Below are 15,977 nucleotides of genomic sequence, written 5' to 3' on the forward strand. Positions count from 1 at the left end.
CAGGCTTTGGGATCTGCTCAACGTTCAGTTAAGCAACCAAGTCAGATGCTACTGGCCGCTACGGCCGCCTTGTGTGGCGCTTTATGCCCCGTTGGTATTGGGCTCAAGATGATGCTCGAGCCCCGCTGCAGCCGTCTGCACGGGAGAATTGGAGATAGCACTTATCCCGTCCGAGCCTACCGCTCCCAGCAGGACGCTCTTCACATCTGGAGGCTTCGAACCGTGAATCACGACCCACCTGGCGCACCGCCCGGATTTCAGGGTTTGATATCGAACGCTTCTCAAGGAGGAAGACGCTTGGTGACTTCATTGGAAGCATGAGAAATTTTACTTCGCTTTACACACGCACGCATATATATATATAGTAGGATACATGTCGAATCGACATGCGCGTTCCCAACCTTGAAGTCTTTCCTGAATACTGCGATGGCTGGCACCGCTCCGACGAAGATGAAATATGGTGCGTGACACCCCGTTGTCATCTTGTTCTAAGACTATAGCGCTCAATGCGACGGACGAACAGTGAGCTTGGGCAGCTCAGGCCTGAAGGTCTCGAAGATCATCCTCGGCACGATGCAGTACGGCGACAAAGGCTGGCAGGGGTGGGCTCTTGGTGAGGACGACGCTGTCGAGCACATCAAATACGCGTAGGTTGCATCACAACACTTCCCTTCTTCCCGCTGCTGAGTTATCGCAGGTACGAGCACGGCATTCAGACGTTTGACACTGCGGACGTGAGCATTTCTGGCGTATCAAGCGCAATGTGCTTTGGCTCATGAGCTGTGACTTGTGTTTAGGTTTATTCGAACGGCCTGTCCGAGATTATCCTCGGCAACGCAATCAGGAAGCTGGGGATCCGTAGGGAAGAGATCGTCGTCATGACCAAGGTACACTGTACTCCGCCACGCACTTTGTGGTGCGCGATAGGACTAACACGCGATAATAGGTGTGCCACCCTTTCGCCCGCGATTTCAGCACAAATGTCGTCGCGATGGGCGTTGATCCAGATACAATCGGGCTCGTGAACCAGTGGGGTCTGAGCCGCAAGGTATACGCGCACTGATTTCCATAAGATGGCGACGCTGAGCTTGTGTCCAGCATATCTTCGACTCTGTGAAGGCCTCGCTGAAGCGACTCCAAATGGATTACATCGATGTTTTGCAATGTATGTTCGCCATACTAGTGGATCTATTAGAGGGTATACTTATTGTTTTGTAGGTCACCGCTTCGACTATAACACGCCTATCGAGGAGACCATGCAAGCGCTTCATGATGTGGTCAAAGCTGGCTACGTCCGTTATATCGGGATGAGCTCGTGCTATGCTTATCAATGTACGTTTTGCAACTTTTGTCTCGACAAGTGCCGGATACTAGGAACTGACTTGATATTGTTAAGTCCATGCAATGCAAAGTGAGCGGAGCAATTTGAATCCGGAGTTGTTGTTCTGACGATAGCCTCGCCTCTCAGACTACGCTATCTCACAGAACCTGACGCCCTTCATCTCGATGCAGAATCACTACAACTTGATATACCGCGAGGAAGAGCGGGAAATGTTCCCGACACTGAAGGTTCGCTTGTTCACGCTTACTGCAGTCCGCGAGCTCATGTCGCTCTGTTACTAGATGTTTGGCGTCGGGAGCATTCCGTGGTCTCCCCTGGCGCGCGGGCTGCTCAGTCGACCCCCGGAACAGCAGTCGCTTCGAGGTGAGACCGACTGGTTCATCAAGAGATACCAGCAGGGAGCGACCAGCGATATTGTCAAGAGGTAGATCAAGGGCTTTATCTAGTCAGCTTAGCGGTCGCTGAAGTAGACGCGTTCCAGACTCGAAGAGATAGCTAAGAAGAAGGGCGTTACGATGGCCCAAGCTGCAATCGCGTGGGTTCTCTCCAAAGAGGGCGTTACTGCGCCTGTCGTCGGCACGACGAGGATCGAGAACCTGAAAGATATCATTGGTACGCCTTAGCTGGGTTGTGCAATGTTGAGAGGATATTGATTAGCAACTAATATTTGCAGCTGCCACCGAAATCGAGCTCAGTGAGGAAGAGAAGGAATACTTGGAGGAGCCTTACCGAAACGTATCCATCCTCGGTCATAAGTAGGAGTGAGAACCTGTTTAATGTCAACGGATTGATTGAAGCTTCGGCGCTTGCTCAGTTCCCACGCCTTCCGGCTTTCGCGTTCCGTCTGGGAATCTGCAGGGCTCTGTCATGAGAATGTGACCGCCCGGCACGTCCAGCGCACCATATATACATCAGAGCTAGATATGCCTTTTGCGTGCAGGATTGCGTCACCGCGTAGGCACCATTTATAAGGGAACGTATCTTGCGGAAGATAGGGTTCACGCATTACAACTTCTCAACGTAGAGAGCTTGTGAAGATGGCTGCAACGACGGGGAAGATGCAGTATGGTGACTAGCCCACTTCCTCTTGTGTCTTGCGTGAAAACAAGACTGAACACTCCGCCAGTCCGCCTCGGAAATTCTGGTCTCAAAGTCTCCAAGATTATCTTGGGATGCATGTCCTACGGCCTCAAGGGTTGGCAAGAGTGGGTTCTCGATGAAGAGGAGGCCATCGAGCATATTAAATTCGCGTATGTGCCCCTGGTATTCTTTGTATTTTGTGGTCGGGTGTTCACATATCTTTGACAGACATGATAATGGGATCCAAACATTCGATACCGCAAATGTGGGAGCCCAATTATGTCTGATTTTTCTCAGACTTGCTTGACATCATTCTCATAGGTGTATTCAAATGGTCATTCCGAAATCATTCTGGGCAACGCGATCAGGAAATTGAACTTACCTCGCGAAGAGCTTGTCATCATGACCAAGGCCGGTGCCATGCATTGTCCCATGTGATGTTATGTCTCCTGATGCGCCTATCAGCTCAATGGAGCAGTCTCTCCGGACCCGAACATCAACATCATCCGTTCCGGCAAGAAGCCAGCGGACTACGGTATCATCAACCAGAGAGGCCTGAACCGCAAGGTGCAGCCGCTTTTTGCTTCTCATGATAGCCCTTACATAATCCCTCCCAGCATGTATTTGACTCGGTCAAAGCGAGTCTCAAGCGTCTCCAAGTTGATTATATTGATCTTCTGCAGTGTATGACTTTGCGTGCTACGGTCGCACTCACTTTAATTTACACCCGCTTCAGGCCACCGATTCGACTATATGACGCCCATTGAGGAGACTATGCAAGCTCTGCACGACGTAGTCAAAGCTGGCTATGTCCGTTACATCGGCATGAGTTCCTGCTATGCCTACCAATGTATGCCTTCTGCCTCCCTACTACCTATATGTACTCATAATGTTCTGTAGTCCATGCCATGCAGAGTACGTCTATGTCGCTCGCCATTGACCAATCTACCGACCACAATCACAGACTACGCCATCAACAACAAGCTGACGCCGTTCATCTCGATGCAAAATCACCACAACCTGTTGTATCGCGAAGAGGAGCGCGAGATGTTCCCGACGCTGAAGGCAAGGTATTATATACGCGTACATCATCAGCTGACCCTAATCCTGTCTCTTTTCCACAGATGTTCGGCGTCGGCGCGATCCCATGGTCGCCGCTCGCTCGCGGTGCTCTGACGCGTCCCATCTCGGACAAGTCTACGTCTCGGGCGCAGACCGACCGGTATGCAATGTCACAAACCCTCGTCGATCTGCGACTTACGCATCAGTGCCTGCAGTATGATCAACGGATACACCGGTGCCGGATCGCCTGAGATCATTCGCAGGGTAGAGGAGCTTGCGAGCAAGAAGGGCGCCACTATGGCGCAGATCGCCCTCGCGTGGAGTCTGGCCAAGGAAGATGTGACCGCGCCGATCGTCGGCACCACGAAGCTGGACAGCCTCAAGGAGCTAATTGGTAGGTTCTTCTAGTGGGTATGTTGATCAGGTCTTGACGGATCGATGGCCTAGTCGCGGTGGACATCAAGCTCACGGAAGAGGAGGTCAAGTACCTCGAGGAGCCGTATCAGCCCATGACAATCTTTGGCCACTCATAGATTACGATAGCCGCGTCGGTCGATACAATGTGCAAGTAGGTTACCAACCCAACTACAGAAACATGACAGTTGGGCCGGGATCGTTTCCGGGTCATGCGGCTTCGATCTTTCGAAGCAGCTCGTCAATATGTTTCCGTTTCTTACTCTGAATCTGGACGTTGAATATGTGTTTCAAGGGGCACGCTGCAACCCGCGGAAAGACTAAACATACCGGGATCATCTTCTCCATCTGGACAGTGTCCTCAACGGTGACACGATAGACGTGGACCTCTTTCTCTTGGCCTATGCGGTAGACGCGCCCGACAGCTTGTTCCTAGGATAAACAGTGAGCTTCGCCTGCGAGGCAGGAGACACAGCAGCACGCGTACTTACCTCGAGGTACGGATTCCACCACGGCTCAAGAAATACGACGTTGTTGCACGCCGTAATGTTTAGGCCGGTCCCGCCACTCTGGATGGTCATGAGCAGAACCCTGCAGCTGTCATCCGTGGCGGCGCAGTGCAGAGCCGCCGTGCGCTCCTGTGGCTTTGTGTCCCCATGGTCTGTTCCATCATCACATTGTCAGCGTGTAATCCAGCAATAAAGAAGATGGCGGCGCACAGACGGCGTTCCCGACACCTATGGAGGTCAGATGAGCGCTCAACGTCTTGAGCGGGCCCCGAAAGTAGACTGGTGACTATGAGCACGAGAGCTAAGCGCACAATACGAAGACACGCACGTAAATGATCGTCTTGTCCGCCCCGCCGGAGCGGACGCTGATCTTCTCGAGTATGTCCAGCACCGTCTGGATGGTCGTCGGGATATAGCTCTCATCGAAGAGATAAGCGAGGTGCTTAATCGACAGAGGCAGCTCTCCAGCGACGAGTACATCCGATGCTGCGTCTTGTCCTCGGGCATCAGTAGGAAGACGACCAATCCGGGAGACCCTGGGAGGAGCTTTTCAGCAGCAAATCCAACGTTTAAACATAACGATTGCTTACTCTGCTGCGATGCGCTCCACGTCCTCGTCCTGGGCTCCCTCCGCGAGCTCTCCCTCGTCAGGCGGCAACTTCTCGAGCATCAGCCTCGGGTCGACACACACCGCAGCGCACCGATCAGAAAGAGCTAGGATATTATGAAGCTAGGGAATGCACCCTGTTGCAGCCTAATCAGCTCCGCAAGGGCGCCATTATGCCGGTGCTTCTCCAGAACATAGCGATAGAACTCCTCCTCTCCGTCGGAGAGGTTAATACGGTGTAGCTCGTGGTCTTGACGGCCAGGCAGGCTGAGGCACGGCTTACCGCTGCTCGAGATCTTGGGTCTGTGGATCACGCACTCTAAGAGTACATCCTGCGAATAAATCTACAATCAAGGAGAGCCAAAGTGGATCTTGAAGGTAGCCATACCTTGAGACTGTTGAAACTGACTCTAGATCCCTGCGCCTGGTATTCCCGCTGACACACCTCGTGAAAGTCTTTCATTTTAACAAGGTTCTTGTAGTCTCGGCCTAAGAACTTGAGTTGCGCGTACAAGTCGCACGGGTAGTTCTGGACGGGGGTCGCCGTCAGCGCAAGACCCGCACGTTTCCTAAGCGCGCAGTACGCCGTGGCCTTCTTACCCTGCGGGTTGCGCAGTGTGTGGGACTCATCTGTAACGACACGGCCCCACCGAATGAGGTAGAACGGGAATTGATTCTCGTTGAGGCCCTTTCCAGGCTTCTCGTCCCGCGCTTTCGTCATGTATAGGTGCTGCTGTAAAATTTGAGAGTATATTGCGAGCTAGAGAAGTTGACCTGCTGAGCCTGAATTTTTATGAACGAGGTTGCTTACGACTACGTTGTAGCTCCTGATGTCTCCCGGGTCTACAATCGCTGGGTAAACTGCGTCGTTGGCAGATGGTCATATGACGATGTGCTGACCTCTTTTATACTCTGCGGAATTCGGATCCTCAGAGTGGTAGAAGAGTACCGATAATCCTCGGGAGAAGCTCTTTATTTCTCGATGCCATTGATGAGCAATCTCGACATTCGGGCATATGATTCTTAATGTCCCGTGGCGCTGGTCAGCTATGATCACTTTAGCGACGCAGAATCTTACAAGGTGGGCTCATGGCTGTTTGTGGTTAAACGAATGAGCGAGATAGTGACCACGGTCTTGCCCATCCTGCACACTCAATGATTTAAGCACTTTCACGTATAATATCGAGATGCCTACCCACTATCCTACACAAGAAGGGTGCCATTCGAGGCCGACGAGCGTCCAGGCAGAGCTGGCTGAAGAGCATCCTCCTCTCGCTTGAGGACTCGCTCGACGTCTACGGCCTGCCAGGTTTTCAGCGTGCCAACAAAACGCGCCTCGCTTCGTTTCCCCTGGTGTGGATTCACGAGGCCGCCGCCTTCTACAGCGCTACTCGAGCGGACTCCACTGAATTCTAGCGTGGGCAAAGGAGCTGATATCGGGTCTGAATGCCGTGGACGTCTATGAGTAGCCGGAGACTTTGCTTGAGGGCGTTTATTCGACAACGGAAGAGATTTCGCATTCGCTATAATAGCACGACGGGGCGATGCCACGTCGCTGGGCGAGATAGGTCCGCTTGCTGGCGAACGGGCCGGGCTTAAACGTAGTCCTGGATTTTGAGCCTGTCGAAAAACGTCTAGAGGCGCGGAAGGCGAAGCATGAGAGGGATCAGGTCGAGTGCTACGGGGTCTAGTGGAGAATGAGAGGGCATCAGGGACATCCAGTTCGTCGGGTGATGGGTCCATGATGATCGGATACAGCGACCTTTGCTCTTGAGGGAGCACAGGGTCTCTGGATACGTCAGGTGTTGGGCTGCTTGTGAGAGAAAGAGGAGAGAAGAGTACGGTGAGCTCGTTAACTTCTTGGTCAGACTCATCTGCAGGAGTGTCTCTATCTACGTCCATACTTGCTACCTTGTCATCTAAGTCAGGGCCCACGGAGCATCCGGGGCTGTCGATAGTGTCCTCTTCATCAGTGCTTTCTGAGGATCGGTAGCTAGTATCAAGCTGCATGGCTGTCTTGAATGTTGCGTATATGGACTTCGCGACCGAAAATACGTGACCGAACCATGCGTAAGGCGCGTCGTCGTCCTGAGAGATGCATTATTCCGTAAAATGAAGGCGCGTTGGAAGCAGGACGCACCATCTAGCATTTACCCCTAACCAGTGGCCAACGCGATGCGTCAGGACGTGAAGAGCAAAGCATGGGGCGACGGCGGTGGCTTTATCTATGCCCAAGATATCACATTTACCCTGACCCGGATTCTCAAAGTACAACTTAGTACAATACGTGCGGATCCCAGAGGCACAGCAACGAGTTGACTCAGGAAAAACTCGGCGATCTATTTGCAGTCAAGTTTCATCAAGTACCTTTACGTCTTTGTTAGCATTGCAAATGAATGCGGCAAAGGTGTCTTGCATGCAAGAACGCCTTGTTGTGTCAGTGTGGTGGAGGTGAACCAATCAAAGAATCGAAGCGCTAAACTGTACTGCGATCACGGGTCATACAGTAACGCCAGTTGAGTAAGCGGGACCCCGGAGCCGGTGCTGTTTAGCTAGGGACTCCGGGCACTTCAGCCGACTGAGCAATCTGAAGCCCTTCGAGCAGTAGCAGCATCCAAGCAGAAAAATATTGTGTTAATTTCTGGTGTACTAAATGCTCCATACGGAGTTGTCGCGCTTACATAAACGGATCGCGAGGAGGACGGCGCATCAAGATTTGGCGTCTATGAGGCGCTTCTACATGCCGATCATACACATGCATCAAACCCTCCCGTTCGAGGGCTGTCCTCCCCTGTCCATCGGACAAGTTCGCTTGCCTCTGCCCCCAGTAGCGGAAGCCAGACGCGGTAGCGGCGACTTTAAAAATCTCCAAATACCCTTGAGGCGGCGCCTGTTGGGAGGACACGTAGTCGCCCGCAGAACTGCTGTCAATTTTCATGTCAAGGTGGTCCGAAGAACAATCAAAACAAACACGCACTTTGTCTTCATCCACCGGCTAAAAAGACAGAGTGCATGATGTCTGTCTCCAAGCGAGAGCTATCACTGCCTGGGGAGGAGCCTGATACGGACTCGTACCCCATGCAGTCATTAGAGCATACCTGGATCGCAGTCGAGCCTCCGCTTCCTGCAAGAGGTGCACCGGAACGTGAGTCATCCCTTTATTACACCAACATGACTCACCAGAGCAATTCACAGCAGAAAGCAGCGGTCCGCTAGATTCGCACCCTCCGTCGTTCGAGTCAGCGCAGTATGATATTGTGCTCCGCAGGCAACGTCAACGTCCAAGCACAGGAGGCGGTGTGAAATGCTCTGCGGCACCGTCGCGCTTCATAAATCTCCCGAGCCCCTTCGAGTTTTCCGGCTGGGGAACGATGTCCCGCTTGGAGCTAGGGCGCGACGAGCTAACACGCGGCGAGGAGGACGTGCAGCGGGCGCGGGGGGCTGCGTCCCTGGGCCAATTCACCGCGAGTGCAATCGCCGGAAATGCGGTGCTCGGCAGCGTCTTTTATGCTCTGCCAGCCGTCGCGTCAGTTTCTGGGGTCTAGTAAGTATCTTGCGCACGCCTGTCCGCCGTCCGCCGTGGACATTAACGCGGATCACAGCTCGCCCATCTCCCTCTCCGCGGCCGGCTGCGTTCTGTTTTTGTGGCGCCCCATTATGGAAGAACTCGCGTCGGCATTACCAATTAGCGGAGCCCCTTACACATACCTGTCGGTCCCTTTCTCGCTGTGCACATGCCCATTTCTCACGCACCGCCCCTCCAGGCTCAACGTCTCGTCGAAGACCCTGGCCCTAATCGGGGCCGCCCTTTTACTCCTGGACTTCTCTGCCACCGCGGTTGTCTCAGCGGCGACTGCAATGTCATACCTCGGCGGTGAAGTCACACTGCCATTCTCGATGGTGGTTGGCTCCATCTTGGTCATCTTGTTGTTTGCCTTGTTTTATCTGAGCGGCCTGCGCGACAGTGCGAAGATGGCATTCGCGATTATGATGCACCACGCAAGTTCCTTTTGAAATATCGCTGCTCGGTCATCTCGGCTGACGAAACCCTTTCCGTGAGGTTGTGGCAATGATTGTTTTACTCATCGCGTCGGTGGTTGCGTGGTGCCAGCGGGGCAATACGCAGATCCGCACGAACTGGGTCCATGGCACCGAGGACCTCACTGCCGCCACGACCGCCCGAGCAATCTTCGACGGCATCTGCCTAGGTGTTCTTGGACTGACAGGCTTCGAATGTGAGCGGCCTAAAGACGTTACCATGTTCGCTGCCGCTTTCTGACGGAGCAGCCTTCCAGGCGTGCCCTCGTACGTCTCCAGCATCAAGCCTGGCAAGTTTCCACAGGTTCTCCGGAACTTGCATTACCCGGCATTACTCCTCAATTCTTTAGCCATGCTCTTTGTTCTGGCACACGTGCCACTGGGCACTATTGTCGGCCAGGGAAACATACTCAGTGTGCTTGCGCAAACAGTACGCCCCCCTCACACACCGCCTTCGAATGTACCCTGTTCTGATCATTGGCCCCGCAGGTCGCGGGCAAGTGGCTCCGCACATGGGTCGTCGTAGACGCGGTGATTGTTCTCTGCGGCGGGGTGCTCACAGGTCTGTGTCTGCTCATCTAACCATTCTAAGTAATGCCCACTAAGTGGGCGGCCCAGGCATCCTTGGCGCATGTGAACTGTTCGAGCGCCTTGCGCGCGACCGCTTCTTGCCCCGCCTCTTCACCTTCCGGCTGCCAGGCACTGGCTCGCCGGCGTGCTCCGTCGCCGCCTTCGTCGCGTTCAGCTGCGTGCTGTACGCCTCGTCGGGCGCGCGCCTGGATGTCATGTCAAAGATGTGCGTCGGTGGTGGCCATCGGCTCCGCCGCTCAATTCACCCGTTTCGTTCCTTTCTAGGTTCTCGCTCGTCTGGCTGACAGTCATGGCCCTGTTTCCCCTTTCGGTCCTGCTGTTGAAGTTCAGCCGCGGCCGCCTGACGAGGACGCCCCGGACGCCGCTCTTCCTCGCGCCGCTCACCCTCGCGGTCGCGGCCGCGATCATCGGCGGCAATATCGCCGTCGACCCCTCCATCGTCGGGTGCGTGCCAGACGCGGCAGCTGTGCCCGCACAAGGTGCTGAACCGCCGGCCCTAGCTATGCTGCGGCGTACTTCCTCGCGCTCGCCGCGGCGTTCCAGCTCACGATGAAAAAGGTCCGCGTGCTGCACGGCCTGCTGTGGGCGTACGATCAGTACCGTGTCCTGACGCGGCATGCCTGGACGCGGACGTGCGGCGAGAACCTGGCCGCGGCCGTGAGCCATCTCCGGAAGCAGCCCGTGTGTGTCCTCGTGAAGACGGATGAGGTGTGTTTCCTTGGACCCTTTCCAGCAACCCTAATCTTATCGCTTCCAGATCAACGTTCTCATCCACTCGCTTCTCTATGTCAGTCAGAACGAGGAGACCTCATGCTTGAAGCTCGTCCATTTCTACGACGACGAGATCGGCGTACCCTCGGAGATGGAAGCCAACTGGAAGAGTGAGTCAGCGTCCGATGGCACGCAGCGCGCGCGACAGCACTCACCGTATGCGTTCTGGCGCGCAGTCCTCGACGAAGCGTTCCCAGAGATTACCGTCGACCTGGTGAGTTTAATACTTGCCTAGTGCGTCACGGCATCACGCTGACCCTGACGTTCTTTTCGCTGCGATCGAATCCCCAGATCTTGGTCCGAGAGACCTTCACGCCTTCGAACGTCGCTGCGCTCGCACACCGACTCGAGATACCCACGACGTTGATGTTCATGTCTTGTCCAGGCCGCGACTTCCCTTTCGGCATCGCTGAGCTTGGCACCCGCATCATCAGCCTGTAGATGCGTCAGCGGAGCGCGCTGGGATATTGACTCACAATCTTTCAGACATCTCTCACGTCGCATAGGTTTGCGTGGCGGCAGGCATTGCGAGTGGAGACGCACCGCAAGTTGTTGTATTATAGCACAACGCCAGAATGGCGCCCAATGACATGGATGATATGGTACATAGCCACCCCCAGACGCAGTTGCCCCAAGCCCGACGGTTGCTGAGATTACCCTGATCGTCTTTTTCCAGGAACCGTGTCTGAATCAACATTTAACCTAGACGGCAGTGTCCATGGTGCCTGCGCGCAAGACGTCAAGGACATCTTGAGTCGTGACACGCATGCACGGAATGCACGCCGACTTATCGTGGCGGTGGCACGTAAGTTGAGTGTACCGACGCAGGACCCTTGTTGGACAGTGCCCCCACACCTTCGCAGACGTTCATACACGCCACAGAGGTGGCAAGGCCTGTGCTCCGTGTATCACGGCCGACGCTGGTGATATCTTGGCGACGTGAAAGGTCACACAGCCTTCGGGATGATGTGGTGTCGCAAGTTACAGCCATGGACGGGCATTTCCTGAGACCACTGAACACATGGTGAACCTTGCAATATCGACAGCGGTGGGGCAACGAAGGTCTCCGCGACCAACGCGACGAGTGGCGACGGGCAGCGTCCGGCGACACACAGGGACCTATATCGTGAGACGAGCTAGATCAGACTGCCTAGGCCCAGATTGAATCCGCGATAGGCACAGATGCACAACTGTCGGTACCGTTACACGACCGAGCGCATGGGGTCTTGTGCGTGCTGACGATCCGGGCCGTCAGCTGATGGGCCTGTCCCGCGTTCGCCGGGGCAGCGGTGTCATCGATGGAGACTAGCGCGAGACAAACTCGCAGACAAGGCCGCAAGCGAGATCGACGAGCTGGGCGGTGCAGGAGGCGCGTTTGGGAGGCGTGGAGGGGACGTGGTGCGTGCTGTCGAGCAGGACGCAGGCGGGTGTTGCCATAAAAGGATGATTTGCCACGGCGGGAAATGCCGAATTCGCTGAGATCAATTCACCGGGCAAGCGTCGGGAGCTGATTGGGCAGCGGGGAACAGGGACCATCGAAGCCCAGCACTTGATCCTCTAGGTCTTTCCTTGCCTCCGACCTTCCACGCCAGCCCGCCCCGCCCCCGCAGCCCGTCCAATGTCTTGCATCACGACAGACGCGAGTCGCCTCCCGAACCTAGTTTCGTCGGACACGACCCGTCTGAACCTACGGTATCATTATTTTATCCACATCCACAGAATTTAATCACGCCCTTACATGGTCAAGCTCCCTTCGACCCCTTCCGCATACCTCCGAGGACCCTTGCCTCGCAAATGGCAAACGCGGCCAAACCGATGCATGACCCTTTCGCGACCTGGCGGTGGTCGGCGGCTGGCATTGTGCGCCCGCCGAGCAGAACCCCGCCCCACTCTCTAATTGTAGGACGCGAACGGTGGCCTGGGAACCGCCGTTATCGTGGCTCGGACCGTCGTGCGGCTTTTGGACGAACTCAAACGAGACGAAGGGACTGAACGAGGCAAGCCAGCTTAAGGTTCACCGCGGAATCGTCATCAGTCATGTCGGCTGTACGTGAGGACCGCGTACGGAACAGCACCGAGAACCAGCTCGATCTCCAAATATGTTCGAAAACAAGGGACGCGTCCCAGCCGCGATGTACGTACGCATTGGGTTCCAGCAAGCGCTTCTATCCCCGGAGGGCTGTACCTTGACAAACTGCTCTCACGCTTGTCCCTCCTGAGTCTATCCCTTTTCGCTATCTTCCAGAAAGTCTCTCGCCATCAAATCGCACGGGCACCTTGACCCAGCCCACTGTCCATCCTTCACGCCGGGAATCTTGCCCTGCCGCCTATGAACGTGGCTCAACACGAAGCGCGCTCCGGCCTCTCCTTGACATTTTGTATATATAGTCAGCACCCGATGCCACCACCTCCCGCTTCTGCCAATGCTCTGTCCACCTCTCAGCACACGACCAATGCCGAAGGCTTCGTCTTCCACCGCTGCGTTCTACGACAAGGCTCGCTCGTCGTCGCCGTCGACCGACGAGCTCTCTGATGCGCCCATCACCGGGACCGACGCGGCCGTCAAGTCGATCCTCAACTCGCGCAAGTGCTGGAGAAGCCTCAAAGGCAAAGAGGAGCCGGTCTGGCCGCCACATCTCGAAGCGGCACTCATCGAAGGTATGCCGATTGCGCCGGCAATTCTCGGGCGCTCCATACTCACCACCGCCACCGCTCAGGGCTCGAGAAGTACAGGCCGTCCGAGTCCAAGTCGACGCGCACGCTGGGGCGCTTCCCCATGCGCAACAAGTTCGTTGCGGACCACATCCTCGAGAAGACGGGCATCAAGCGGACACCGAAGCAGGTCGGCAGCCGCATCCAGCAGCTGCGCGACACCCAAACGGGCAAAGAGAGTAAGTGCCAAGGTTCATCTCCTGAGGCGTGTTGCTGACGCAGCACAGTCCTGAAGGTCATCTCCGACCGCCACTACGAGATGATGCACCCCAAGAGGGCATTGACGTCGTCCGAAAAGTTGTCGCAGCCGTCTTCGTCGCGGCCCCGCCACTATCCGTCGTTGGTGCAAACCACCACGCCCAGCCACGTCTACATCCAGTCGCTGCCTGCAAGTGCGGCGTGGCACATGCACAACTTTGGCGGGTGCCCGTCCACCATGAGCGACATCTACTCACCGCACCCGCGTCCGCTGCGCATGATCGACCCGACCGTGACATTCAACTCGATGAGCCAGACTCCTTGCCAGGCGATCTTCACCGTCTTTCGCGACGGCCAGATCGTGCACCAGGAGGTCGCGATGGTGTCCATCCGCTCCGCTGCCCCTGCGCCGGGCGCGGCGCCGTCCTGGCTGTACACCACCTCTCTCGCCCCGACGTTCTGGCAGCACCTGTGCGACTCTGAGGGTGCGTAGCGTCCTGCTCGACCAATTCCGAGAGACGGAAGCTGATGCCATTGGCCCAACAGAGCCGGCGTCGTACATGATCCACCAGGAGGTCGTCCGCATGCCGCTGGTGCACCACGCGCAGCCGCCGCCGCTGCTGTCGGTGTACTACCACTTTGTGAACGCCGCGTCCTCGACGCCGCCTCTGTCTCCCCGCTCCAGCTGCGGCGACTCCGAGACGGACGTGACGTCGTCGCTCTCGCGGGAGTCTTCGGTACGTCCGCGCGCCCTCCCCTTCTAGGCTAAATTGCCCCCAGCTGACGGCGCCAACAGCCCAACTACCGCGCCCGCTCCCTCGATGACGTCGACGTCAAGCCTTTCATGGGCGGGAACATGTATGCTGACACCCACACCCCGCCGTTGATGTACAACCTCGAGGACGGCTACCCTGGCACGCAAGTCGACGCTTGGGGATATGCGCCCAACGCGGCGCTCCACGAGATGCTCGCCGCGCCATGTGACTCACTCTTCGAGCCTTATATTTCTCTCCAATAGCGTCGCCCGGTGGCGCACCCCTCCGTCCGTCGCACCGCACCGCACGCAACTGACACTTGGACTCGCTTCTGTTCGCTCCAAAAGCTGTCTTCTCTCCGCTCTCACTGGCTGAAGTGCGCTCTTATCTCTCCTCGCCTGACTCTTTTAGCATATACCCTACTGTATCTCGCATGTCCTGGCTCAGCATTGCATCCTCTCTGGTCTCTGGCTGTCGTTGTAGGCGTAAACTCATATCGAAACAAGCACACTCTTGTCTAATAGAAAAAACTGTATGCATTGTCACACCATCCGGATAATCTCTGGGGCCTGACGTGACAAGGGGAACCCTTCGCGTTACGACGATCCGGTAGCTTCAGCGCAGGCGCCGCCACCATGTCACACGGTCTGGGTGCGGCCTTTGTTCTCTTACGATCTCGGGGGGTATACGCTTCGTAAAATGGCAGGGACCCGCCACGCCGGGGTGCAGTAGCCTTATCGGCACCTGCGGCCGTTTTTTTGGATCTTCTATCAGTAGCTGCACCGGACCCTAGCTTGATAGATGCCCCTCGGCCCGGGGGCGCATTCTGGGGCTTCGCGCACACTTCGTACGGGAAGGGCGCGCGCAAGCCGTGCTTCGATGCCCGAAGGTGCGCACGCCGCGTTCGAAGGGCCCCGCGGATGCGACGAGTGACGGCAAGCGAGCGTCGTGCGGCATCTCCCCGGCAGATCACTGATTGTCTATCTGCTGACCTGATGCGCCGCAGCCCGCAAGCAGGGGGGGCGCCCGCGACGTCCCCACCCTCCTACCTCTGTGCTGTCCTGAAGCGCGATCCTCGACTTGGCACAAGTGCCTGTCACGAATCGTGCGCACATCGCACATGCCGTGGGCTGGGCCCCGCGGCCTGGGACACACAGACCTCAGCAGCGTGGGATTCCGCCGGTTGCACACACCTGCAGGCTCCCCTCCGAGTGACAAACGCGAGCGCAAAAACGTTTCGAACAAGGGCACGGCGAATCGTTGAGCCCGCATCGGATGACGAGACCCGGGGACGGCCAGGTGGCGCTCGCCCCCACCCACCCACCATATGCGCACGGGCCAGCGCGGTTTCGCAGCTGGGGCACCGCAAAAGGACTAATTCGCGTCCTTCTCCACGCCGCGCAGAAATATCGCTCGTGCAGAAAAAAGAAAAGAAGGTGGGCTGGCATCGCGCACGGGGCCTGCGATTCGTGTGCGGTCGCGAGACCCGCGCACTGCTGATGCAATGCACGGAAAGGGTCTGTTGAGAACGGCGAGGCTGGAAGGGGGGCGCAGCATTCCGGCTGTCAGACCATTATATAGGGCGGTGCCCACATCTCGTGATCTTTGATCAGCACGATGCGCCGGGCGACTTCCGCGAGGCCTGCACGCAGGCCGCCGCGGCGGAAGGGACCCTGAGAACGGCCTGCCTCTGCCGCGCTGATCATGGACACACCGCAGCAGAGGACATGGGCGGTCCAGACAAGGAGCCTTCTTTCGAAAGCTCCACTCGCCTTGGATCTCCGGAGAAGCATCGTCGAGTATGGTCATATTGCGACCGTAAGACAGGTGAGAGGGCGGGAATAAGCTAGGCGTATGACAGTGGTCCGCCGTTGACAGTCATAGACGATTGACGAAAT

The 15,977-nt window shown here is 56.4% G+C and overlaps 6 protein-coding genes across 6 annotated transcripts; 4 read left to right on the forward strand and 2 right to left on the reverse strand.

Moving 5' to 3' along the window:
- Positions 1-375: 375 nt before the first annotated feature.
- PHACADRAFT_261430 (uncharacterized protein) lies at positions 376-2,138 on the forward strand. Its single transcript, XM_007399066.1, has 12 exons — positions 376-460; positions 524-647; positions 698-734; positions 798-887; positions 947-1,048; positions 1,099-1,165; positions 1,219-1,332; positions 1,397-1,411; positions 1,469-1,569; positions 1,624-1,766; positions 1,824-1,954; positions 2,016-2,138. The coding sequence occupies exons 1-12, from the start codon at positions 427-429 to the stop codon at positions 2,099-2,101; spliced, it is 1,044 nt and encodes a 347-aa protein (XP_007399128.1). The 5' UTR covers positions 376-426; the 3' UTR covers positions 2,102-2,138.
- Positions 2,139-2,360: 222 nt separating this feature from the next.
- Positions 2,361-4,224, forward strand: PHACADRAFT_261431 (uncharacterized protein). Its single transcript, XM_007399067.1, has 12 exons — positions 2,361-2,410; positions 2,469-2,592; positions 2,651-2,687; positions 2,744-2,833; positions 2,888-2,989; positions 3,040-3,106; positions 3,159-3,272; positions 3,323-3,337; positions 3,387-3,487; positions 3,547-3,644; positions 3,700-3,878; positions 3,932-4,224. The coding sequence occupies exons 1-12, from the start codon at positions 2,380-2,382 to the stop codon at positions 4,015-4,017; spliced, it is 1,044 nt and encodes a 347-aa protein (XP_007399129.1). The 5' UTR covers positions 2,361-2,379; the 3' UTR covers positions 4,018-4,224.
- Positions 4,225-4,299: 75 nt separating this feature from the next.
- Positions 4,300-5,735, reverse strand: PHACADRAFT_31244 (uncharacterized protein; the record flags this gene model as incomplete). The annotated part of the gene is made up of 7 exons (XM_007398489.1): positions 4,300-4,353; positions 4,390-4,559; positions 4,618-4,693; positions 4,736-4,943; positions 4,998-5,121; positions 5,151-5,358; positions 5,403-5,735. 7 exons carry the CDS (start codon positions 5,733-5,735, stop codon positions 4,300-4,302), a joined length of 1,173 nt encoding a protein of 390 aa, XP_007398551.1.
- Positions 5,736-6,217: 482 nt separating this feature from the next.
- PHACADRAFT_212011 (uncharacterized protein) lies at positions 6,218-7,024 on the reverse strand (the record flags this gene model as incomplete). Its single annotated transcript, XM_007399068.1, has 1 exon — positions 6,218-7,024. One exon carries the CDS (start codon positions 7,022-7,024, stop codon positions 6,218-6,220), a length of 807 nt encoding a protein of 268 aa, XP_007399130.1.
- A 764-nt stretch (positions 7,025-7,788) lies between these two features.
- On the forward strand, positions 7,789-11,513 carry PHACADRAFT_212012 (uncharacterized protein). The gene is made up of 14 exons (XM_007399069.1): positions 7,789-8,159; positions 8,210-8,558; positions 8,617-8,724; positions 8,779-8,917; positions 8,980-9,069; positions 9,126-9,249; positions 9,310-9,482; positions 9,542-9,614; positions 9,671-9,848; positions 9,908-10,087; positions 10,144-10,351; positions 10,401-10,524; positions 10,591-10,628; positions 10,706-11,513. The coding sequence occupies exons 1-14, from the start codon at positions 8,027-8,029 to the stop codon at positions 10,853-10,855; spliced, it is 2,067 nt and encodes a 688-aa protein (XP_007399131.1). The 5' UTR covers positions 7,789-8,026; the 3' UTR covers positions 10,856-11,513.
- A 674-nt stretch (positions 11,514-12,187) lies between these two features.
- On the forward strand, positions 12,188-14,633 carry PHACADRAFT_261437 (uncharacterized protein). Its single transcript, XM_007399070.1, has 5 exons — positions 12,188-13,072; positions 13,132-13,305; positions 13,354-13,809; positions 13,871-14,061; positions 14,121-14,633. Exons 1-5 carry the CDS (start codon positions 12,868-12,870, stop codon positions 14,340-14,342), a joined length of 1,248 nt encoding a protein of 415 aa, XP_007399132.1. The 5' UTR covers positions 12,188-12,867; the 3' UTR covers positions 14,343-14,633.
- Positions 14,634-15,977: the final 1,344 nt, after the last annotated feature.

Source organism: Phanerochaete carnosa (assembly GCF_000300595.1).
Source record: "Phanerochaete carnosa HHB-10118-sp unplaced genomic scaffold PHACAscaffold_8, whole genome shotgun sequence".
Lineage (NCBI taxonomy): Eukaryota > Fungi > Basidiomycota > Agaricomycetes > Polyporales > Phanerochaetaceae > Phanerochaete > Phanerochaete carnosa.